This window comes from Acartia tonsa, chromosome 6 (assembly GCF_053477335.1).
Source record: "Acartia tonsa isolate MP-2025a chromosome 6, ASM5347733v1, whole genome shotgun sequence".
In the NCBI taxonomy this organism is placed as follows: Eukaryota; Metazoa; Arthropoda; class Copepoda; order Calanoida; family Acartiidae; genus Acartia; species Acartia tonsa.
The window spans coordinates 19,202,318-19,229,023 of record NC_137265.1 but is presented as its reverse complement, the minus strand read 5'-3'; the positions used below and the strand labels follow the sequence as shown (position 1 = coordinate 19,229,023).

At 30.6% G+C, this 26,706-nt stretch overlaps 1 protein-coding gene across 6 annotated transcripts in view; it reads right to left on the bottom strand.

Moving 5' to 3' along the window:
* The window catches only part of amon (prohormone processing protease amontillado), a 36,188-nt gene extending 9,997 nt beyond the window's left edge, over nucleotides 1–26,191 (bottom strand). For 2 of the 6 annotated variants that reach the window (XM_080163775.1, XM_080163772.1), the window contains exons 1-19: nucleotides 26,065–26,191; nucleotides 25,119–25,339; nucleotides 23,826–23,929; nucleotides 18,483–18,550; nucleotides 17,358–17,462; nucleotides 17,060–17,103; nucleotides 14,266–14,302; nucleotides 10,652–10,837; nucleotides 9,918–9,989; nucleotides 9,091–9,156; nucleotides 8,062–8,142; nucleotides 6,273–6,369; nucleotides 5,943–6,011; nucleotides 5,498–5,591; nucleotides 4,769–4,837; nucleotides 4,185–4,274; nucleotides 3,944–3,993; nucleotides 1,544–1,611; nucleotides 555–673 (exon numbers count right to left, since the gene is read on the bottom strand). In XM_080163775.1, coding sequence (XP_080019901.1) covers nucleotides 555–673; nucleotides 1,544–1,611; nucleotides 3,944–3,993; nucleotides 4,185–4,274; nucleotides 4,769–4,837; nucleotides 5,498–5,591; nucleotides 5,943–6,011; nucleotides 6,273–6,369; nucleotides 8,062–8,142; nucleotides 9,091–9,156; nucleotides 9,918–9,989; nucleotides 10,652–10,837; nucleotides 14,266–14,302; nucleotides 17,060–17,103; nucleotides 17,358–17,462; nucleotides 18,483–18,550; nucleotides 23,826–23,929; nucleotides 25,119–25,336 — 1,637 coding nt within the window. In that variant the 5' untranslated portion in view covers nucleotides 25,337–25,339; nucleotides 26,065–26,191. Of the gene's footprint in view, nucleotides 1–554; nucleotides 674–1,543; nucleotides 1,612–3,943; nucleotides 3,994–4,184; nucleotides 4,275–4,768; nucleotides 4,838–5,497; nucleotides 5,592–5,942; nucleotides 6,012–6,272; nucleotides 6,370–8,061; nucleotides 8,143–9,090; nucleotides 9,157–9,917; nucleotides 9,990–10,651; nucleotides 10,838–14,265; nucleotides 14,303–17,059; nucleotides 17,104–17,357; nucleotides 17,463–18,482; nucleotides 18,551–23,825; nucleotides 23,930–25,118; nucleotides 25,499–26,064 lie in introns of all 6 variants that reach the window. The other 4 variants (XM_080163774.1, XM_080163771.1, XM_080163773.1 and 1 more) reach the window with 4 other exon arrangements.
* Nucleotides 26,192–26,706: the final 515 nt, after the last annotated feature.

Genomic DNA, 26,706 nt, shown 5'->3' with positions numbered 1-26,706 from the left:
TATTTGCTTTTTTGGTGGTTTTATTCCTCAAATATATGAGATTTTTAATCTGAAGCATATTTCATAGGCTCAGGCTTCTCTAAAATAGGAAAGGCTTCTTAGATTTCATACGTCCAAAAATGTTTTTATTAGGACTTATTCTGTTAAAAAGTGGAATAAAAAATAAGATGAAAGTACATAAATTATTTGTTATGCTTCTATGTCTATTTATGTACAAGTTGCCAAGCAAACAAACTGTTCATCGCATTTCTTTATAAAAAAAAATTGAGATTTGTAAAAAAAAAATAAGCGCCAAATATCTACGTCGCTTTATTTAAGACTCGCGGATGCACCCCTAGCACTTAGGGACGCTGTATTCAGAGGAAAAAAGGGGCTAAAAATAGCTTAAAACCATCCTAAAATTTGTGAATATGAATATGAAATAGCCTAAAACCTTCATGGGACCTATATGAAGGTTACCTAAAACAGAGAACCCAATTAGATCAGTAGTCATTGAGATCTTAAGCTTTAGACAAACCAAAAAATTACTCCTTTATATAATAGGATTTACTTACTTTGCCTCGAGGGCGAGTGCGAATACTCCGGCTGCCTCAGGTGCGGCTGCACTGGTTCCAGAGTGGGTCTTAGTACACTTCCCATATAGATCTGTAGTCGCTACACCGGTGTTAGGGTCCTATACATATAAAACACGTTTATTTGGAGTTTTAAAACATTTGCTTTTGAAACAAGATAAGTGTCTAATGAAATAGCAAAGAATCTAAATACGTTCATAAACATATCAAAATAAAAAGTTACATATGTATTAAAAGTCTATAGCAATAAACTTTAAAAAGCTGATGTAAAATTGCCAAAAATTAAAGAACGACTTTTAATTATCTTATGATGTTGTAAAAGTTGCTAATTGATTCATAAGTCCTTATGATATCTAATTATAAGTTTCCTTATCCCAATCAAGATTTTTATAAAAATAAAGAATAGAAAGTATTATAAAAAAAAATCTACCACAACATTTTAAACTTTGGTTTCTGTGAAACTTTTGATAGACAAACAATTTCATTGAAAAAAATATTTTTTTCTTTAAAATTTTTATCTTTTGTTGTGAAGTAATTTTAAAATAGTGTTAGATTAACAATAATAATAAAAAGCCCAACAATAAATCCTATATGGAAGAAAAGAATTTAAAAGCTTTATTGATGTATGATAATAGAATTTTATGACATAGTTGGGCTCCTAAAAATAATAAATCTAGCCCAGTAAAAAAAATACTTTTCAGCTCTTGCATTGGAAAGAATATAGAATATAAGTGGATATTATAACAGGGCAAAAATAGATGTAAATTAAGGTTGCTAACATGGACATCATTTACATATCAGTTCGGTCATCTAGTAGGAGGAAAGAGGATGAGCAAAGGTGGTAGATGGGGTGGGATCGTTATTTTATTCAGCTACAAGTGTCACTTTATTATAGTACATGAAGATTTGGTGAAAGATTCAAATAATAATACATCCATTTGAATTGGTCGGTCAGAAAAAATGTCCATTACCTTAGCTCCATTGCTGAATGTAGAGGCCAGAGTGGAGGAACAACTCTCATCGTAATGCGCGTTCTCTCCTAAAATAAATTACATTTGAAACGACCTCAATGACATTGTGATAACTTCTTCGAAAAAAATAATAATATATTTAACACGTACAGATAGTTGTCTACTGATAACAAAAAAAAAATATGAATTTAAAGTTTTACAATCTTTTGGTTTAAATTTGTATGGGATTGGAAAAGATTCTCATTTTTTATGTTACAAAAGTATTTTAAGACAGTTTTTGAGGGGGGGGGGGAGTTGTAAGGAGTTAAAAAATTTCAACACCCACCAACTTATGACCATACTTTGATCAGTAAATTTTAAATAAAAAAGCCACAAAAAATACTGCACTTAATTTTGATGTACACATCTCTGCATAGGTAAGATTGACAATTGATTTTGTGAAATAGATTCTGCGAATGGAATATAAATGTAGAAAATGCGTACAGCAGGGGAATATTCAAAATCCTAAAACAGTGGGGCTATTAGATTTGAGCACTTACTAACAAACAAAGCTCTAAGACGTTAGCAAGGTACACAATACCTTTCTCTATGACAGAGGTTAAAATATCTTAGTAGATAAGCCTGCCTTCCCAAAATCGTTAAATTGCTATGAATTACTTGTTGGTGCATTGTAGATATCTACAATTTTTTGGTATATCATCTCTTTTTTTTGGCAAAATTGTAGATATTTTATCTAATTCAGTAATAAATTCATTAAAATTCATATATTTTAGTAAGTACGGTTATGTTATTTGGGGGCAAAGATATCTAAATTGTGTATGTATTGAATTTCAATATTTAATTTTATTTTGCTTTGAAATATTGATGTTCCTTTGGGAGAGAAATGAAATAAGAATTTAAAATATGGAGAAACTTTTATAACTCTTGTGTACACACAGCATCATAAGTGTAAAATACCCAAATAAAATATTCTATGTGGGTGGTTTCTCCTCTATTTGCATAATAGAATAAAAATAAAAATATATCTACAAATTATATAAGCAAAGATTTCAAGAGTTCTTGTTAGAACAATAGAAAAAATCCACCAAATAAAAGTAAACTCTTTAGAATTTACTTTTTAAAACATTTATTAATTACATATGTAAAAGTATATTATACTATTAATAATAATGTCGCAGGTTCGAATCCAACAGGAAAATAGATATCTTTTGTAATTGTTTAAAATTAGCAGATTTCATGTTGTCTCAAATATAGGTATTAAAAAAGCTTCAATATAAAGTATGAAATTGAGTTGTAAAAGATAATGCTAAATCAAAAATGTATTGTCTAAAATAAAATAGTAGCAAATTCAACAAATTTAAAATTAAAATGTCACAATAGTTTGTTAGAAAATGTCAACCTTTAACAAATGTTTAAATGTCAAAAATATAAAATTTTAATACATTAAAATGTTGTTTCATGTATTATACATTGCAATTTTTTAGATTAGATTAAAATTCTAAATAGTTTTACAAAAAAAAAATAAAATAATTTAAAATTTTATTTCAGATAAACTTTATTATTTTTCAAATTTATCTCTTTTTATCATAAGGTTTAGTAAAAGAAATTTTCGGTAATCTTCTTTGAAATTTTTTTTTTAGAAAAAAACATCTATTTCCTTATTCTATCACAATAAAAGTTTCTTTTTTTCCTTTTTTTTTAAAGAATGGATTTTTGTATAAGAAAAATTTCACTATTAATATAGTATTTTGTTTAGTAATTTGAAAGAGAATAAGCCTTTATCATTTGTCACTTAGCAAAATTTCCTATTTGAACTTGGCTTAAAAATGATTTTAAGAGCTTTCATTGGTAATGAAAACATTTTTAATCAATAACATTCTAAGTTAAAAATTTTTGCAAAGTGAATATTTTGTCAAAAGTATTTTGAAATTTCGAAAATGAAGGTTTTTTATAGTTTTAAAAAAGTGTTTTAGCTAACTGAAAGCTGAAACCTTTTTTTCACATGTAATATATCAAAATAAATTTCTTAATTTGTATAGGTAAGTTATTATTTACCTGGCAATATTTATACAAATATTGAACAAATATTTGATTAACTAATTATCAAATGTAATATAAGTACGGAGAGGGAAGTCGACCCTTCATTTTGTTTTCTCATGGAAGCAGGGTAAAGTTACTCTCCCTCAAAAAGGTTATGAATCTATGCTATAAGAAGCTCTACTGTTAAGGAGAACCATTTTGGTCCAACGGTTGCAACATCTTAAGCTACAGACCATACATTCTGTTACTTTTATATAAGGATTTGTGCTTATTTTTTTTATATAAATTTTAACCTTCTATTAGAAAAACTCATGGGAAGCATAACAGCATTTTTTAAAAGCTAAAAAGGAAATTATCTACCTGTGTTGATAGCAGAATTAATTGAGATGGTCCACATGGATGCAGCATACCTAATAAATAATATAATTGTTGCAATATTTAACCTGATAATCACGCAACCTTTATAATTGAAAATCAAAAATTAAAAATTAAAATGAGTATTAGAGTAAGAGAGTTGACAATGTAAATAAAACACCAACACTATTTTGGCTACAAATTGTTGTCAAAGATAAGTAGCATATCAATAAAAAAATAAACTCACCCATCACAATTGCAATCATCATCTTCACCTCCGTCTCCACTGGCCCAGACATAAATGTTTCCTAGACCTCGACGACCTTCATTGACACCCCTAGACAAAAAGTAATCAGACATATAACATATAAAATATACACACCCCTAGACCAGAGGCGCATACAGCGATTTACCATGGGGGTGTGAAATAAGAGGAAGGCATTCCCAATTTTAATTATAAGGGGGTCTTTACCCCTTTACACCCCATACGGCAAACCACTGATCTGGACATTTTTTACTAGATTTTGACCCGAGACAAAAAGAAATTACCAGACAATAGATGAAAAACGTATACTAAACATACACTCCCTAGACAAAAAAAAGTTTACATGACCTAAACCCCTAGAGTCTAGACAGGCTATTAGACCCAGTTCTATGTTTAAATCCATTGACATTTAATTTTATACATATAATTATAGTTTTCTAGACTTAATTACACTACTAGACATTATATCGTATCTTAATAAATATTCCAGACAAATCAGTTTTTTGTGTAGTCTAGACATTTTTATATAACAAAGATTAAAAATTTTAATGCGAAGCCCTTTTTACCTGACAATGGCTCTCATGGTGGCATTGCGAGGCCCATCAACTGTTCTACCATCGTCGGTTGGTCCCCAACTTAATAAAAATATTATTAAAATGCTAACATTGAACTCATTTATTGGTCAAATCATGCATTCTATAGGAGAGGGGCGGGGGATAAAGATAGTGAGTTTCGTTATTTTAGCCTGCTAAGAGTTTCACTTTATTCTAGAGAACATGAAAATCTGGTGTTTCATCCAATTAATAATAAATCCATTATCAAACCAATAATATGTAAAACTATTTATTTAAAAATATTATTTCAAGTGTTATTATTATATATATAGGGAAAAAAGCATATAAAGAAAAACATTTTACATACATAAATTACACATTAATTATGACGCAAATAGTAAAAATATTTATAGAAATAACAGTTACTATGTAAATAAAATAATTGTAATTGTAAAAAAAAATATTAAAGCATTAAATTGCCTGAGAAACATATTTTTATGTTCTCTAATAAAGTTAACAAATAATAATTTTTCCCTTCCACTTTTCTACCACATCCACTCCTGTCCAATAAACAAGTTCCATTTTAGCAAGCTAATTTGACGAAAATTTCCCCCTGACAAAATATCTACCTACGTATATTAAACATCCATTATAGACATAGACTAAAAGATAGGAAATTTTCAAGATGTTGAAATTATATATATATATATACAGACAAACATATGATTGGTGAATAGTCACCTAGCAGAATAGATGTCAATAAGGTCAGGTTCGTGTCCCATGGAGTTAGCCTCGATCAGATCTGTCATGTAGGGCTGGTCCAACATTCTAATACCTAAATAAAAGTACCGTCTGTATGTGTGATCAGTAAGATCTTATAAATGGCTCTAGTCCTTAGGTTTGTATTTTCTTTATAATTAATTTAAAAGTATTATAATTAAACTAATATTTGAATTTCCTTATAGGATTGAAGTATAGATGTATAATCCAAACCTTGCCCACTTTTTTTTGTTCTTTTGTAGGGACTCAGAGATGTATTTATATTTCCGACGCAATTAGCCAATTTAAAAGACTCAATAAAAAATCAGGACAGGGTCTCCACCCGTGGGTAGAATTACATTTGGCTCGTGTACCCTGTATCATTTTACTTTAATATTTATACATGCAAATGAAAAATATGTTTAACCTGCCACAAGTGAATCATAAGCAACTCCTACTCCACACACATTATTGTCTCTAGCAGCTGATACCTCTCCTAGATAGATAGATAGATAGATAGATAGATAGATAGATAGATAGATAGATAGATAGATAGATAGATAGATAGATAGATAGATAGATAGATAGATAGATAGATAGATAGATAGATAGATAGATAGATAGATAGATAGATAGATAGATAGATAGATAGATAGATAGATAGATAGATAGATAGATAGATAGATAGATAGATAGATAGATAGATAGATAGATAGATAGATAGATAGATAGATAGATAGATGGATAGATTGTGTACCTGCACATCTAGTACCATGGCTGTTGAACCAATCATCTGTGTATCTGGGATATGGGTAGGGATCATTGCTGCTGAAGTCATAGCTGGCACGGGCATTCTACAAAAATAGGATATTTTTATGTACTTGAATCGAATCATAATATAAAGTGCATAATTATGTACTGAACTTCCCAGGTAAAAACAAATATTTAATTGGTGAGCGTTTGTCTTAGAGACGTGACTGAGAATGGTAATAATATTTGACTGTATATAAGCCAAGGTAATTGACCTACTGTATCAAAGGCAAGTACCAAACATGAAAGCAGTAGGAGAGTAAAATCTTTTTGTAGATCATTTTTGGCATCGAACTTTCATAAGGTAAAAAATTTAGATTTTCGAACTTAGGCTTTACCTAACCCTTTTCTCACCCACATAAAAATCGTTGCAACCTTCTGCGTATGGCTAAGCGGAATAAAAACCTAGCAATTTTATTTATAGAAGAAAACAAGAGTGGGTGTGTAATTCCACATTGGTATTACAATTCATTGAAATGGCCCCAAGAGCACAGATTTAATGGAACTTATTTATGTTAATAGCTTTACACATAAAAACACACACAGCTCAGGATAAGATAAATAGTCCGTTGATACGTTTATCCAGAAATATATGGATGGTAAAGTACACTAAAAAACAAGGGTTCTAAAGGGATAAGACAATGGCAAATATATTGATGTACATTACTAATGATGAAACTCAAAATTATCCCTTCTGTAGATTTCAACTAGTAGTTGAAACGTTTTGACACTAAACATAATCAACAAACCAATCAAAATTCCAAAAAAAGTCTTGCTAAGCTAAAAAAAATTATTGTAAAACTTTAGGGACTAGTGTAATCTTAAAATGTTTTATGGCAATATACTCAAAAAGAGAGGGGACAATGGGCTGTTTATTACACTAGTCACCAAAGTTTTATAATAACGTTTTATTATTCGTTGGGTTACCAACTTTGGGGAATCTAGTGAATTTTGATTGGTTGGTTCATTAATTTGAGTTTTTAATCGTTCAATCTACAGAAGAGGTATCATTAACGGGGATGTACTGTACATCCATTTATCAACCATTGTCTTATCCCTTTAGCTATGCTATTCCCTTCAACTAATCTCCAAATATATCCTTCCTTTATTTTTCATGAATATTCATCTTTTTTTCTTGAAATACCTAGTCGGCTATTAATAATTTGAACTAGCCGTCCCTCAAGTCAAAACTTTATCTTGAATAGACAGCTTAAACTTTTTCTTTAAACTTATTAGAAAATACTTTTTTTGTACATTTCATATTTGCATAAAATTTAATATTGAGGGAGTTTAACTACATATTTTAGAAATTTTAATACTCAAATTTTGAATTTAATGTTCTAAGAACACTTTTACGTAATTTTTAAGATGAATTTTATTAAATACGACAAAAATGGTGGGAGGTGGTTATCTAATGACTTTTTCTTTAGATTCTAAAAGTGTTATGCTATGAAATGGAAGATACTCAAAATTAACACATCTATAGATTCCAATTAGTGGTTCAACGGCTGGACACTTAACTTATTGAACCAACTAATCAAAATTCAATAAGTCCCCAAAAAGGTTAAGCCAACGAATAACAAAATGGTATTATAAAAAGTTGGGGACAATAGTAATAATCAGCCCAATGTCCACTCCCTCCATTTTTAAAACTACAATCAACTCTTAAACAATTAACATATTGTATGGTCACTCTGATGTTTTTTAGCTATTTTAACAAGGGTATAAATACTTACATAATTGTTATGAAGGTCTGGATGCATATAGTCCACTCCATCATCCATTATAGCTGTTGTTATGTTCTTTCCTGTTACACCCTGATATTATAATTTTTTTAGTTATCATCTCGTTTCATTGTCATTTGGCCAGTAAAAGTCCATGACCTTGATTGGGCAAGAAACAGCTGCAGTTTTCAATGGCACGTGGTTCCCATAATATACCATATGGACCACAAACAAACATTTAAAAATGCATTTTGATGGTAATTTTTGGTTAGTTAGGTTAAGTAAGGCATAGAAGATCACTGCATGGATAGGAATCCATGGAAAAAAGACCCCATAGTATTACAGCCCCGTAGATAATAAATGTTTTATTCCTTCAAAATATAAGATAAAAGAGGGGGGACTATAGTTCATTTGTGTTATTGAGTGAAAGCAATTGTCCTGTAGTTTTCAGTCAAATTCAATTCAATGAAAGACACATGATATTGTAAGGTAAAAAGGGTTTTAAAAATTTAATTTAACAAAAAGATTGCAATATATTTTTTTTAAAAACAGCTAAAATGTAAGTATAAAATATGTATTTTACATTTTAAAATAAAAATAAAAGCTGAGTAAACTGAGTTACAACTTTAAGGAAATTAAAATTTAGAATTTATACAAGTTTGACAGATGAATAAAATATAATATACTTTGCTAAATTCTCTTTCAAATTGCACAAAAGGTGAACTTTGCAACGAAGAAGATAAAATATTATTAAAATCTTAAAAGACAATTTTCTTATAAAGTATTTTCCTTATAAATATAAAGTTTCAGGACGTATATGAGTCTATTATAATACGATACATGACTTTTCAGGACTTGCTCAAAACAAGATATAAATCGGTTTTGAAGCCATACTGGAATAGTTATTTATTACATCGTTTTATAGACAACTTTTCGCGAATATAAAAAAAGTAAATTCGTAGACATTTTCTATGATACCATGTTTCAGTACAGCACAAAACCGGTTCTAATCCGGCGTATATTAATCGGATTGAATATTACCTGTGCCCAAGCTGCCTCCACATTCAAATCCAGCTTCGGCTTTCCTCCATTCTGACCAGTGTTTTTCTTAAATGATAAACAAAGATGACAAACAAGGACGTCAAAGCTTTTTTTCTGAGGGATGTAAAATGAGGGGTTTTAATTTTTTTTTTTTTTTGTGGGGGGGGGGGGAGGGGGGCATTGTAATGCATTTTTAAGAATTTTTTTTTGGGAGGGGGGGGGGTAAGTTAATGGTTTTAAAACTTTGAGGGGGGTAAATACACCCCCCCCCCTTCGGACGTCATTAAGACAAAGTTTTTTTTATAAACACAGATGTTAAATGGTCATAAACAATAATTAATTTATTGGAAAAAAATCCTGTCTTTTTCTACTTTTTGATATTTATATTTTTTATAGTATGATTGGCAAACGGACCAATTTAGACGTAAATTTTGAATAGCAGCCGTTAAAATCACATTTCCACAAAGCGTTACGGAAAATTAGACATACAAAGTAAATTATAGATTAACTTAGATCCTAAAAAATATAACTGATGGTGATGTAAAACGTGAGCTTTAAAAATTTTAGCTCACAAAATATGTTTTTTCATTCAATCAAAATTCAATTACAAATATTGAATTGAAAAGAACGTTGATTTTATTAAATCAATCTTTTGATTTTTTGCATTTTTTGATTGTTAAAAAAATACATTTTTACCATTAAATTGAATTGAAAAACTGTAAGTTTTCGAAAGATCAATTAAAGCCTATGATTAAATCTTATGTCGTTCATGGCTCTTACTATCAAATTCACGCGCCTGATATAGCTAGAAAATGTGTATTACTTACCAGGTACCATTGGTAGGGAAACAAGGGGTCTGTAGGATCAGTCTCGGGCTCAAGCTCCACCAAATTCTCAACCTTTTTAGAGAACAATTTCAATAAAGTGTGATACTTACTATTTCATCAATTTAGGAATGAAATGGACGTTAGATTAGTCATCGCATCGTATTATAGACAGCTTTCTGTTGATATTGAAACAAAAATTATCAACTAAGATCAGTTTTGTTAGTCCCGATGGGACAATTGATGTGATATGTTATTTTTCAGTATGGCTAATTTTATTAATTATTATTTTATAATCCAGCAGATATTAATTAGTTTCAAAGCCTTGCTGGAAAATGAATTAATCTTCCATCAATATCTGTAGCTATCAGGCAAATGATTTATTTTTTAGAATTACAAGAATAACTAATTAAACGTCCGTTTCATGTTGTTTTGCAAAAAGAAAGAAGGCTTCTTAAATTAAATTCTTTTTTTTAAATTCGACTCATAGTTTAAAATTAGTTAGTCGCTTATTTTTTGGAAATATTTCAGTAAAAAAGCCTGCATGGTTAGATTTTTATAGCCCAGTTTACTAAAGACAAAGGTCGACCTCTGGAAATTTTAGGTCGACCTACAGAAGCTTTAGGTTGACCGATTTTATAAAGGTATTTGTAGGTTGTACTTGTTTAGGTTGACCTACAGAAAAAATCGGTAGACCTTTAAAAGTTATTTGTTAACTGAGCATATGAGTCACTGACCTTGAGCTCGTTGTAGCCCCTCTTGTTGTGATGTGACTTGATGCCGGCGGCCTGGTCGCTGCTGCTGATGCCCTGCTGCAGCTCATTGAAGAAGTTCTCGCTGTGCACGATGGATGGATCAATCTCTTGGTTGTCCAGGGAAGCTTGCAACTCGTTCCACACAGATCTTTTCTGGCGAGACTTGGCCTTAATAAATTACGATATACATAAAAATATTTAAACAAAATTATTAGGAAAGCGGTATTGCAGCTAAAGAGAACTCTTTTGCAATATATTTCCAGTATGGCTTCGAAACCTAATATTCCGGGGGATAAGAACCGGTTCGCAGTCACAATGAAAAATTATGTATCGTATCGTATTATATCTACGAATATGAAAATGTACAATCATAATATTAAAACCAGTTTTATTAGCCTTTGCATCTCGGGTCTAACAAAACTGGTTTTAATTGTGATTTTTTTTATATCCGCGTAAAGCTGTTTATAATATGATGCGATAAATAACTATAATTAAATTAATTGAAGATCATCATTTAGACAAAGTGGGTTTTAACTGCATCTACATAATTAAAATTTAGATGATAAAAATTAATCTGGCGGAAAAATTGTAGACAAAATAGTTTTCTTCTGATTAATTATCCCTCCTTCTTACTCATCAATCGAAAAATGGTCGATTAATATATTGGGAGAATGCTGAAGATAGATTGACTAGTAAAACCAGGGAGGAAGAGTACAATGGACTTAAAAATAACACTGATACCCAAATTTTTATAATCGTGCTATCATATTCTTCGGCTTATACACTTTGGGTACTTTAATTTATTTGTAAGTTGGTAGTTCCATACTAAAAATGTCTAAGTTGTTCAACCAATAATTTATAATACGTTCCTTAGGTATACACTATACATATCTTACAATTACAATAATTTTTTGTCTAGAACTATTTATCTTTAATAAATGAAGGCTCAGCAACAAAGCAAATAATTCCTTATTATTAGTTTAATGAAGGCGATAAGGACTATGACAATGGATATAGTATGTGTGGATATATTGACAGGGGAATATTTGTCGGCGATTCAGGTAGCTAATATAGAACTCATTTATTAGTCAGTTCATCCAGTAGGAGAGGAGGGGATTAAGTAAATGAGCTTGATGAGGGGTATAGTTATTTCATCCAGCTTCGAGTATCATTTTATTAGAGTACATGCATTTCTGGTGTAAGATCCAAGCAATAAATATCCATTGCTGTGGCAAATACCAAAACAAATATCATTTTCAACTCTGAGTGTACACATGGTAATAATGTCAATAATATATTTTATATATTTGTCTAATCATATCAACGACAGTTTCCATTTTTTATGAAAAAGAACCCCGTACCCCAAAAAATATTCCTAACTAATTTATAAAAGGTTTTAAAGCTAAAATATTTAATAATCATGTCCAAGTTACCTTTTTTAAAGTTTAATTTATCTATTAAGCGGGGAAAAAATAACAAAAGGAAAAAAACTACAAAAATTGGAATAAACATTTCCCTGCCTTCATAATACCTCCCCCCCCCCCTAAAAATATGTCACTATTTCAGACAAAGTTAAGTTATAATCAATATATCCTATTAAAAAAAACAGGTTGGGTTAAGTCTTTTGCATAGTCAGACCAAGATAAAAACTTTATAAATTAAGGCTAGGGGGTTTCCTGTGGCCACCAATTAGCGATATAAAGGATTTTTCCAGTTTATATAATGTACTCGATACATATTACATATCTATACTGACGTAAATGCAAAATAATATAAAATAATAATAATGGCTGGATGGATATTGGATACCAATTAAATTCCAACAAAGGATCTTTTATCTCACATTATTCAACATATTCAACGAATATTCATTTTCTCTATGTTTATACATAGTAGAAATTAATATATTAAAAATTAGATATCAAAATAATACATATAATTTTTATTGGACCATTGTGTTAAAATGTCAAACCCTACTTTTAAAAATACTTCTTAGAGGACAATTAACAATAAGATTTAAGAAAAGCTTTAGTTTGTATGTGCAATTTAGGTATTTTTAAAACTCGAAAAAACAACGCACAAAATATGTACTGTACAAAATGGACCCTAATAATATATATCATCAAAAGAAGTTGTATCAACTTTTTTGCTTTTTATTTAAGATAGCTAGCCGGTTCTTTCAGTAAGTAGTAGATGTAAAATTTTTCATAGAATTCAGATATGCAATCGGTTTTTTTGTAGACCTCTTATTTTTTAAGTAATTTAAGTTTTTAAAAAAAATAATTAAGTCGGTTTTAAGGTACTAAAACGCAACAAAATAAAAGAAGAAAATAGCCAGTATGAACAAAAATAGTAAGATCTTTAATTTGACACCTTACTTTTAAAATTCTGTTGAGTAATTGTTGAAAAAATCTATTTTTTTAACCTCGGTTTAATCAAAACATTAAACCTAAATATTTTCTCATACAGACATAAAAATATGGGTTCATATATACCATTAGAATGAGAAAAATAATATGAATTCATTCTAAGCAAAATTGAAAAAGTTTTAAAAAATTGTAATAAAAAATAGAAAAAATAAAAAGTTTATTTTAAAAATTGTAACTACTAAACTAGCCAATCACAAATCGCAAAAATTGACGAATCGGGAAACTTAACCTATAAAATTAACCTATAGAAATGCCAGAAAAAAAGGAGAACGTTCATACAATATATACAATAGATACTACAATAAATATAGTGATATTAAAGAACATGTAAAGAATGAAAAATTATGAACAAATATGCATCAGTCTGTTTATAAACTTCAAAACAATGCAGTTAAAAATACATTATTGTTTCTTGTGTTTAAAAAATATCTGCTACATTGCATTGTCTTTTGTTTAGGTTTGGTTCAGGTTTGGTTTAAGCTAACCCTTTAAAGCCGAAAATTATGATTCTTAAAATAAACTTATTTTTTTTATTATAGTTTTATAAAACTTTTTCAATCTTGCTTAGAATAGATTGGTAATATTTTTCTGATTCTAAAGGTATATATGAACCCATGTTTTTTATGTCTGTTTGAGAAAATATTTAGGTCTAAAGTTTTTATTAAACCGAGGTTAAAAAATAGATTTTTTGAACAATTACTCAACAGAATTTTAAAAGTAAGGTGTCAAATTAAAGATCTTACTATTTTTGTTCATACTGGCCATTTTCTTCTTTTATTTTGTTGCGTTTAAGTACCTTAAAACCGACTTAATTATTTTTTTAAAAAACTTAAATTACTTAAAAAATAAGAGGTCTACAAAAAAACCGATTGCATATCTGAATTCTATGAAAAATTTTACATCTACTACTTACTGAAAGAACCGGCTAGCTATCTTAAATAAAAAGCAAAAAAGTTGATACAACTTCTTTAGTAGCTAGAACTAATTTAGATTTATATAATGGATAATGATATAGAATACGTGGATATTATGACAGGGAAATTTTTGTCGTCAATTTAGGTTGCCAATTTATTCCCGGATGTTGGTCAATATGTTTCTCCGTGGTTATAAGAAAAAAAATTTTCTCTCATCATATCCATGTCTTCTATATCAATAATTTATTTATACCTGTTCCTTCTTGATGGTTTCTCTTGAAGCTCCCATCCTAAACAAAATGTACATTTTAAATTTAAAAAGACCAGGATTGCAACATCTTTAAGTAGCGATGCTAAAAATAGTAGATAGACTAAGAAATGTTGCATTACCGACAGACAAACAGGCAAAGAAAGTTGCACTTTGGAAATGGGTATATTTACAAAAAAAATCAGCAATCTATCTACAATGGTAGGAGAGAAAATAAAGAAAATGAATCTACTTGTCCTTTCATTTATGAACACAAATGATATAATATTGTTCTCATAAGAAAGTTATTTTTAGGAAATTTCTCAAAAAGTTCTTAAAATATTGAAGTAAACATTATTAACCCTTACAGATCGGGCCCCAATTCCCACCTTAATAGATCGGGGGGGGGGAGGGGGGGGTCATATTGACCCCCCCCCTCTATCTCGGCTTCTGTTACAGATAAAGACGTAAAATTTTTTTCTGGTGGTTCATGTGTATTTTTAGAGAAAATTACTTTTTCTAGTCATAGCGGTCAGGCCGCTCCTTAGCCGCTTTTCAGCGGCCAGCCGCTAAATTTTAAAACAGCTGTAGAGCGGCCAATTTTGCAGCTAGGATGATCAAATTTTAGGACGAACTTTTATTTTTCATAAAAAAATTACTTTTTCTGATCATCGCCGAAAAACGGCAAATAACGGAAACCGTTATTTTCGGCGGTTACGGCGGTAAAACGGCGGTTGGCGGCGCCAATTAATATTTTTATCTGTTTATTGTTGCTCAAGAATTTACCAAAAAAATTTATAGGTCTCTAGCTGTAATAGAAGCCACGATATTCATGATATATGTCTATAGTAAAAGCCGGACAAAAATCGGTCATAAAGTCGGTCAGGGTGCGGTCAAACGGTCATAACACCACTTTCTCATAAGGTCATTGATATCTTAGTATTCACCAAAAAAAATTTAGGTTTCAAAAGTCATAATGTAGAAATTAAGATTTATTTAGAATTTTTTTAAAATTTTGGTGCTACCCAACCGACTTTGACCGGACACCACGACCGACACAGACCAGATATCCTAATAAAATCAACTCTTGCCGACGCATAATTACTAAACTTAAAAAGTCATGAAGTCACAGCTCTCCATCTTACCTACAAAAAAATGACATTGAAAAAACTAGAGGGGGGGGTCAATATGACCCCCCCCCCCCCGATCTGTAAGGGTTAATATACTTATATTTTGTAGATTTTTATGTTGTATTACGGATTACTCAAAAAGTTTCCAAAATATTGATGTAATAGTTGATTATTCCTAACATGAATCTTATTATTAAGCCCAGGTAATATTTTTGTGTGATTAATGATATAAAAACATGTACATAAATATTCATAAAAATAATGGAAATGCTGAAAATGTTCCGCCTTTCTTTCCTATTGCAAAAGTACGAATAACCCCCCTCCCCCCCCCCTCTCCTAAAATATAAAATGAGAGGTGTGGTATGTTAGTCTACCTAACTGATAGGGATCTAAAGGGATAAGACAATTGCCGATAAATTGATACACATTCCCAATGATGATACAAAAAATTAACCCTTCTCTAGATTACAAGAGGTTGAATTATTTGGATATACAACTTAATGAACCAACCAATCAAAATTCCATTCAATCTCCAAAGTTGTTTAGCGAACGAAAAAGCAAGAATTATGATAAAACTTAAGGGACTAGCGTAACAATCAGACCTATGTCCCCTCCTGCCTTACCTAACTTTAGTGTAAAGGTATTCATTACAATTAGTGATTCCATTATGGGAATATATTTCTTTTTTTTCTGCGTGTGACGTCAATATTTTTAATAGCTCTTTCTAATCAACACTAATTAACAACTGTAACCAATATATATTTCTTTTTAAGGATCGTAGCTAACATACAAGTTGGGCAACATATATGAATGGATATAGATATTGTGAAAGGGAATGTTTGTCGTCAATTTAGGTTGCTATTATAGTCCTCAGATATTGCTCAATACGTTTTTACTTGAACGGGAAGGGGATGGGGGAATTATCGTTATTTTTGCCAGCTGTGAGAAACATTTTATCAGAGTTTGCGAGAATCTCACAGAATGTCCATGTATTCTACATATATCCATTATTGTATGTATTTTCCATCTACCCATAAATATATAGAGGAATTTAGATATCTAAAAAGGCATAACTGCCTTATAGACGCTGATTATTGCATGAAAGTGCTATATGAATATGCCTGAGCAAAAGTCATATCTAAATACTAGCATGTGAATGTTAACTTAATCCTTGTGCTTTGGTTGTTGTAAATATGGCCATCCTTGTTTTATTATTATTATCATTCATGTTTGTAACTTGTTACTTGTTTAACAAAAGTTTCTTCTGTTGACTATTAGATTGTAAAGAAGACATAAAGTTTCTTCTTAATCTTTTCTATAAATTGTTCAGTTTTATTATCCTTGTACAAAAAGTATTTTATTTCTTTTCTAACTGCGTTATAGTTTAAGTGGCTACGCCCCTAGAAGCCTCTAGGTGGGGATGGATCGACCCCCTTAAACTTGAAATTTAGATTTAGAAGAAAAAGAAAAAAATTAGAGGGGAGGTTTTTGTACCCTTCCCTAAAATGATCATAATCACTCCTAGGACCTATGAGAAGCTACACTGTAAAGGAGAATCATATCGGTTCAGTGATGTTACTTTTATATTAGGGTAAGAAAACAAGAACCAAAAGATGAAAAGGTATTGACTTGTAGAGGCCCCGCAAGGCCTAAAACAATTTTCAACTTACCTCTTTACCCTCTTAAATCCAGTCTGCTGATAAACTTGGTGGACCTAAACAAATTTTTTAATTTAACCTATTTAAAGATATACAATCTTAGGTTGATTAATGTAATATTAAATATTTTCTGGCGATAAACCTAAATTAAAATTGAAATATTTAATTGTCAGGGAAAATTCACAATGATGATAAATTAAAATACCCCTTATCTACCCTTGAAATTATCGGTCACAACTAGTAGGCAAATAAGATCACATGGTTATAAAACTTATAAAACTTTGGGTACCACCAATTCATTTACACTTACCAGTGGATCAGCTTTCAATTTTCTTGTGTGTAGGACACTGCGCTTATTTCTTGCATGTGGTACGGCAGAGTGAATAAAATGAAATTCGTTGTCAGATCCAAGAACCTGTAGAAAATTAAACGTTACTTTTCCTCAAAGTTACTATCGAGCACCAAACCCAACGTAAGTTTTGGAGTAAGATAAAGAAAAGCAACCTAAGGGTTATTATCTATGCCTATCCCTGCGGGGAACCTTAAACATGCCAAGCCCTAGTCCTACTAGTCCGGGCTAACCCAAACTAAAGTAATAAACAATCAAACAAAAACTCCTCACACCCCATTATTTTAGATTTTTTTCAAAATATTTCTAAGCACTTGGAGAGAAAGCACCTACAATTCAAACAAGGTGTTTTGTCTACATTTGATGCTGTTATTTCATCAGCATTGCATTACAATCATTCTGCAATAATTTGGTTTATATTTCCAATATGTAATATGTTTAGAGCACATTTTAGTCAATTTTGTATGTTAGCATTCCCTGTCAAACAAGGAGGAATTTATTGTCTTGCAATTAAAATTGTTTATGTTGTTGAATATATAAAAGGTTACAACTGACATATTATCGAAATAAATGTTATTTACGTATCAATACATATTTTAGTCAAACTATGCAATTTTTCCTTATTTTAAGAATATTCATAAAGTGAAGTTTTTAGAATCAATCACAGTTTGAAAGAAAAAGGTTTATACTTTGAAGTTTAAGTTAAGCATACAAAGAATTTTATGGCATAAAATTGAAAAATAAATGGTTTTGATATTGAATTTAATAACCATATCATCTAAAAAAGGAAAACATGTAAACATAGATTTGGAACAAGGATGACAACATTTAAAATTATTAAGGTGTTTAAAAAATCATGGATGGACAAACGGACAAAGTGAGTTATACGGCTGGTGTTTAGTGTTTATAAAAAAGTGAAGGAGTTGAAGAATGACCGACAGACCAACGGACCATGTTAATTATATAGTGGAAGCTTAATCTAACAGAAAATCCTAACAAAAAAATCAGATATCTATCTAAAATAGCGGCCGGTAAAATCGACGGACAGACACACAGGCAAACATTTTTTTATCAATTATTGCTTACCTTTCCAACATGATGGAAGCCATTTCTCTTAGCAATATTGTGCGCTATTTCATCTACATTTGGGTGGCCTAAAAATACAATAATATAATATTGTGTGCTATTTCATCTACATTGGGGTAGCATAAAAATATAGTAATATAATATTGTGCGCTATTTCATCTACGTTCGGGTGGCCTAAAAATACAATGATTTAATATTGTGCGCTATTTCATCTACATTCGGGTGGCCAAAAAATACAATGATATAATATTGTGCGCTATTTAATCTACAGTTTGGTGGCCTGAAAATACAATAATATAATATTGTGCGCTATTTCATCTACATTGGGGTAGCATAAAAATATAGTAATATAATATTGTGCGCTATTTCATCTACATTCGGGTGGCCTAAAAATACAATAATATAATATTGTATGCTATTTCATTTACATTTGGGTGGCCTAGAAATACAATAATATAATATTGTGCGCTATTTCATCTACATTCGGGTGGCCTAAAAATACAATAATATAATATTGTGCGCCATTTCATCTACATTTGGGTGGCCTAGAAATACAATAATATAATATTGTGCGCTATTTCATCTACATTCGGGTGGCCTAAAAATACAATGATTTAATATTGTGCGCTATTTCATCTACATTCGGGTGGCCTAAAAATACAATAATATAATATTGTGCGCCATTTCATCTACATTTGGGTGGCCTAAAAATACAATAATATAATATTGTGCGCCATTTCATCTACATTTGGGTGGCCTACAAATACAATAATATAATATTGTGCGCTATATCATCTACATTTGGGTGGCCTAAAAATACTATAATACAATATTGTGCGCTATTTTATCTACATTTGGGTGGCCTAAAAATACAATAATATAATATTGTGCTCTATTTCATCTACATTTGGGTGTTCTTGAAAAATAATCATCATAATAAAATAATAGCATCATAAATTGGGCTAAATTTGTTTTATATAAATATTAGACTTTTAACCATTTACAAATTTGATTTTAAATGAAAACCTTTTCATTATTCATATTTATAGTTGGTAAAGTGTGTTGCCTTAATAATTTGTGGTGAGTTATAAATCAAACGCTTTGTTTAAGTCAAACAAACATTAATTCCATCATATTTTTAGTTTAAAATTTTCTTCCATTTAAAACTTAACTTTTTGTTAATTTATTATTATTACAGAGATTTTAGAATATGTAAAACAAATTATTAATAAATATATATTTTCTATCTCATTCATAATTACAGTATAATGCAATAAAGGAAAGAATAGATGAATATACCAGTAATAATACATTCATTTTTGTATTAGAATAAGAAATATATTATCTCATTACTCAATAGAATACCACTGTAAAAAATGTAAGATCTATAAAAATATAACTTAAATCAAATCTAAATAACTTGATTTTATATTCTTTTATCAAACCTCAAATCTAATTTAAAACAGGGACTAAGAATAGTTCACCAAAAGAAAAACGAATCTTTACTTCATTTTTCGGCAGTTTAATTTAAAGGTTTAATTTACTATTGATATTTTTTTTATAATTAATTACAACATACAATTAGATGCAGTAATATGCTGACAAATGATTTAATTTTGCGTAAATTTGGGTTAAAACATTTTTGAAATGGACGAACCAATTGATATAGTTTAAACAAAAGTTCTAATACATCCTATTGTCACGAAAATTAACCAGTGTAATTTGATTAAACTAATTTTTAAATCATCTAAGAAACGTTTTTATAAAATTGATTACTTGTTGATGCTTCGAACATTATGGATATAATTCTTCTTGTTTTTTTCTCATTTTCTTGGTATGTAAATTATATTGTAGAGCACATACAAAAATGGATATAGGATGTAAGTGGATACATTGACAGGGGAAAATGTGTCGTCAATTGCTGAAATGGACTTTATTTATTGGTCAGTTTATTTATCTAGTATGAGGGTAGTGGATAGGGTAAAGGTGGTGGAAAGGGGGTATCATTAATTTAGCAAGCTTTGAATATCAATTTATCAGAGTACATCAAAACCTGGTGCAACTTCCAAACGATAATAGATCGATTTATACAAATTAGAATTTGTGATGTGGAGGTCCTAGTAATTAGGAAATAGTAATTTACCACCCAAACACCAGTGCTGTGTTAGTATCATGGAGGTAGGGATAAATAATATGAGTTTTGTGTCTATTTTCTTGATTTAAATATAGATATTGGCCTAAAAATTGAAACCCCATTAATGATATACAAATTACCCCTTCTGTAAATAAGAATGGTTAGAAGATTGAACACTACTAGCTCGGAACCTTATATAATTCAATTAAAAGTACCCAACGAGTAGGATATTAACGTGTTTATATACTTTGGGTACTAGTATAATTTTTTTTAAAAAAACCAGTGTTACCTCCCTCCAGTCATGGATATTTTTACTGTTTTTTTTAATAATATTGTATTAATAAGCAAGGGAATAGCTCTTTTCTTTATTTTAAAATAATCTTATACAATAAAATGAAGAAAATAACATTTCAAACGTTAAACGAACCATTTAAAATTATTTTATGATTAGTTATTTACATTGCTATAAATAAATTCATTATTGCATTTCCCCCCTTATCCCCATCCTTCTTTCCCTGATAATTGTGTAATTAATGCTGACCTCATCAATACTAATTTACTAAAACATTTACAGCCAATTTTATTTCCACCATTGCATTGATCATTGATGATTGGTTTACAGAAATGAAAGTATTTTTTTGTGTTATGAATCAATTGTGTTAATTCATAAATGCTTTTTCTAAACATTGGTTTAAAGGAATATAACGATAACCATCTATCTTTAGAAGTAGTCGTATCAGTTAAATTTTCTCTATTAAAAGAAATCTCATAATATTACTGGCAGACTGACATACAAAACTATGAACAGACTGGATGCAAAGAGTTCAGCTTTTTAGCTTTAATAGACTTACGGACGGACAGACGGATCAAGTGTTTCTAGAGTAGCTTCGCTACGAAAAATATTTTGGTCATAAATCAACAATGAAAATTATATGCATAAGAAAAGCAGCTATGAAAAGCTCATAATTTATTATTATCAATAAGTTTTCTAACTTGGTTTTATAGGTCCTATAGTACAAAAAATGTATTATAAATCTTTATTAAGATTTTTTTCAAACTTCGAGTACATGTTATATATTCATTATTATTTGACATGACATAAAAAATTTGAATATTTGATCTGACATCTAAAATTCAATGCACATATTTGGTTTCTTTGATTTTTAGGCATCATATTTGTATATTTGGGTGAATATACGTCAACTCTACGTAAAAAAAAGTGTACGGTATGCAATTATCCTATCCTTATATTAAATTAAAAGGATTTGGGTGTGCAGGGTAGCTTCGCATAGGTCCTGGAGAGGTTTATAACTATATTGTGGGAGGAAACTACAACTATCTCTAAGACATATCACCCCGAAAAAATAACCCCCGAAAAAAGTTAAACTTTTTCTTTTTAAAAATTGAAATTGATTAAAGAGGAGGAGTTGAAGTATCTCCCCCAGCCCCCTAGAGGACTCTAGTGGCGTAGCCGCTAGTATTTATATAAAAATAGTAACAATATTTTTGATAAGCAGTTAAATGATATCGGAAACAGGTGGTCCTATTAGACTATTCTTTACGGAAATCCTTAAGTCCCCCCCCCTCCTTCAAATGCTATTGTATAAATGAAATACTTATTGTACATTTTTGTAAAGTTTTATGAAATACTTGTTTTATATTTGATATACATTGTACGTGATTCTGTGTAGATTCAAAATATTTGATTGAAAATAATGGATCAAAAGGTTGATTTATGTTGAGAATGGAAAGAAAAATGTATATTTTGTGTAATATGAATAAATATAAATTATGTTTTGGGAAACTTTTCTTTTAATTTTTGTTTATTATACAAAGAACCTCAACAAGAACTTAGTTGCCCCGCAGGGTTATAGCTTTCTTTTCCAAAGCCTGTCGAGCATTGAACCCCAATTCCTCCTTCATTTGAATTAAATTCAACTATTGTAGTATTTTTCCATATTCCTAACCTCTAGAAGGATCTAACATGTGAGGCCTATATCTGCGATGCCCTAACCCTGCAGGGCTACCCATTATAACCTAAACTGATCTAAAGTAATAAACAAACAAACGAAAAACGAAAACCTCCTCCCTTATCCCCCCCCCCCACCAAATTATTTTCAATTTGTTTTTTAAAAAAAGGTTGGAGGATTTCTGTACTTAGCAAGTCACTTGAAGGAATATCGCCAATAATCCCAAACAAAAACTACAATTCCAATGTTTTTTTTATTATAAATATTAAAAGCCACTTAACATTCTGATTGAAAATAAAAACTTTTATTGAAAAAAAATTCTATATTGGTATTTAAATTACTTGTACATGAAATGGAAATGTTTTATTGAAAAAAATGTAAAACAGGGACGATATTAATAGATTTAGCAGAGCTATTTGTATTATTTATAATTTCACCAAAACACAAAAAGAAGGTGTCCTAACTTTTGTGATTTTAAAAAAAAATAGCTAGTCGGTGTTTTTAGTAAGTAGTTAATGTAAAATGATCCAGGTAATTTAGATATGCAATACGTTTTTTTTAAACCTCTTATTTCTAATAATTTAAGTTTTAAGTTAATTTTAAAAATTAAGTGGGTTTTAAGGTACTAAAACGCAACAAAAAAGAAGAAAATTGCCATTATGAACAAAAATAGTAAAATCTTTAATTTGACACCTTACTTTTTTAATTCTGTTGAGTAATTGTTGAAAAAATTTATTTTGTTGAAGCCCAGTGAATCAAAACTTTGAACTTTGTTTGCTTGTCACAAATGGGTTAAAACAAAGTCATAAAAGATATCCATATTACCTTATATCATAGTCTAGCCTTAGAATTTTTTTTTATAGGATATGGATTAATATTATTTACTTTGAGAAACAAGCATAATATGTTTATGCTTAAGATCTTTAAAGTAGTTTTTTTGCTATTTACAAATTGATTCTAAATGGAACCTACACCAGATTATCATTTACTTTCATAAGTGAAACTTGTACCGAGATAAAATTACAACCCTTCCCTCTCCACCCCCTTTACCCCATTCACTCCCCTGCTACTGGACGAACTGACCAATAAATGACAGGGGAAATATCAACAATAATAGACGACAATTTTTCCCTTGTCATAATATCCATGTATATTCTACATCCATTATAATTAATTGATACAATAATACAAAACAAAAAGGTAAAACACAATAAAAAATCTACTAATAAAAAATCTTACCATGATCAGGATGTATTTTGACATAGAACTGGTTTGTGAAAACCTCTTTAGCTGCTGTGCAGATGGGAAGTAGGGCAACAAGGAACACCAGCATGCTCAGGCCACTAAAATAGAACATAATATAATAGCTGCTGAGGATATGGGGAGTAGGGCAACAAGGAACACCAGCATGCTCAGGCCACTAAAATAGAACATAATATAATAGCTGCTGAGGATATGGGGAGTAGGGCAACAAGGAACAACAGCATGCTCAGGCCACTAGAATAGAACATAATATAATAGATGCTGTGCAGATGGGAAGAAGGGCAACAAGGAACACCAGCATGCTCAGGCCACTAGAATAGAACATAATATAATAGCTGCTGAGGAGATGGGAAGTAGGGCAACAAGGAACACCAGCATGCTCAGGCCACTAGAAAAGAACATAATATAATAGCTGCTGAGGAGATGGGAAGGAAGGGCAACAAGGAACACCAGCATGCTCAGGCCACTAGAATAGAATATAATATAATAGCTGCTGAGGAGATGGGAAGGAAGGGCAACAAGGAACACCAGCATGCTCAGGCCACTAGAATAGAATATAATATAATAGCTGCTGAGGAGATGGGAAGTAGGGCAACAAGGAATACCAGCATGCTCAGGCCACTAGAATAGAACATAATATAATAGCTGCTGAGGAGATGGGAAGGAAGGGCAACAAGGAACACCAGCATGCCCAGGCCACTAGAATAGATCATAATATAATAGCTGCTGAGGATATGGGAAGTAGGGCAACAAGGAACACCAGCATGCTCAGGCCACTAGAATAGAATATAATATAATAGCTGCTGAGGAGATGGGAAGTAGGGCAACAAGGAACACCAGCATGCTCAGGCCACTAGAATAGATCATAATATAATAGCTGCTGAGGATATGGGAAGTAGGGCAACAAGGAACACCAGCATGCTCAGGCCACTAGAATAGAATATAATATAATAGCTGCTGAGGAGATAGATTTTTGACTTAAAAGCTGTAAATAAATGTAGTCTAAAATAATGCTAAAACATAAAAAATACATAGAGAGAACATAAAAGTTGTACAAATTAAGGATATAGGAAGCAAAACTAATTTACAACTGTGTTATAAACGTAACTGGACAAAGTATCTAAAAAATCAGCCATGTGCCATCATAAAATTGAGGTAGATGAGAGGAGAAGTGGGATATAAAATCCCTAAAACGAAGATGGATAGTCCCTCATTTTATGACGTCACATGGCTGATTTTTGAGACACTTACGTTATAAACTTCACTTACCTCAACATAATTTTCTTTGTGCTTAAATTAATTCGATTTGTATGTCTCCGTTGTATCCTAGCTGTCCTGAGACGCGCCGCGGTTGTTGTTGTTGTTGTAGTCGGGCTGCCGTCACGGCTGCAGGAGGGGGGGAGAATGTGCAGTTGCTGGCGGCACGCTCCCCGCCCTCCGATTTTGCTACATTGTGAGGGGGGCGGGGGCGGAAAGGCTGAGTGCATAATCTATACTGCCAGGACAATTAGTACATTATTCTGGCCTTCTGAATGGGTACAGGAGTCTTCATTACGTACATTTAGCCATTGCAAAGATCTTGGCGGACGACACGTCAGGTCGTTTTTTTTAGCAACTAGCTTTTTCGGGTTGATCTGTTTTTCGGAAGACTATATAAGAGCGACAAATTCATACAAAACTATTAAAATTAATTGAGTTTTTATGTAACCAGTATTATTCAGTAATATTTCCAATAAAATATAAAGGCAAAACATATTTTTTTACGTACAAAACAAGATAATTACTTATTTTATATAAAAAATATTTTTAATAAACTCTAAATTTGATATAAAATCACTAATAATATTAATGAAATATTAAATGCCTTAAAGAAAAACGTTTCCATAAAAATAAAAGCACAGTAAAAAGCATAAATTACATTGTTTATGTTGTTTTTATGCCATAAATATTGAATGTTTCAGAAGAAAAGCATGAAGTGAATAATAAATCAACTCCATATGTTACACTCATTTGACTACAACAAAACATATGGTTGCAAAAAATTACATTTCCTATGCTTTTAACCATTCTTGTTGTACTAATAAATACTGAATTTATGCCTATTTTGTTTAAAATTTTATAAAAGTTTTATATGATTATATTAATAAGAAAAAACTTAAGTTTATTTAAAATGTAAAAAAATAATGTCTAAATTGAATTGTAAGAAGTGTCCTGCCTGAATACCCCAGCCTCACTCAATACAATTCTCTGGTGTTGGACCTGAACATGAACCTGCCAGCACAATACAACCAGCCTCCGTCACCTCCGAGAGAGAGAAAGAGAGAGAAGGAGATGACTCAGAGAGAGAGAGAGAGAGAGAGAGAGAGAGAGAGAGAGAGAGAGAGAGAGAGAGAGAGAGAGAGATAAAAATAAAAGAGGGGAAGGTTGGTTATAGAGAGATTGAACAGATAGGATGAGAAGGTTTTTGAAAAAGAGAAATAGAAAAACAAGGATAACATAATTCATAAGTACCATAGCAAAGAAAAAAAAATCGTAAAACTGACAAACAAACAAAAAGAGTTGTATAGGGTTGAATTAAGACAGAGGATTTATACACAATAAATCTAAGAAGTCGTAAACTTAAAGAATCTGAATAAATCCCACTCCCCTATCTATATATAAGAATTATATTTGCATGTATTATTATGCCCAGATTTTGGCCCAAGCAAATTATAGATTAAATACTTATTGGTCAGGCAAATCTTCTCATTAATTTTCGGATGTTAATCTGCAATAGCAGCTTTGAAAGCCACGTATTTCTGTTAGTGCAGACAGACAAGATCATAGAGTAATTTTGCTACCAATATAAGAGAAAGGT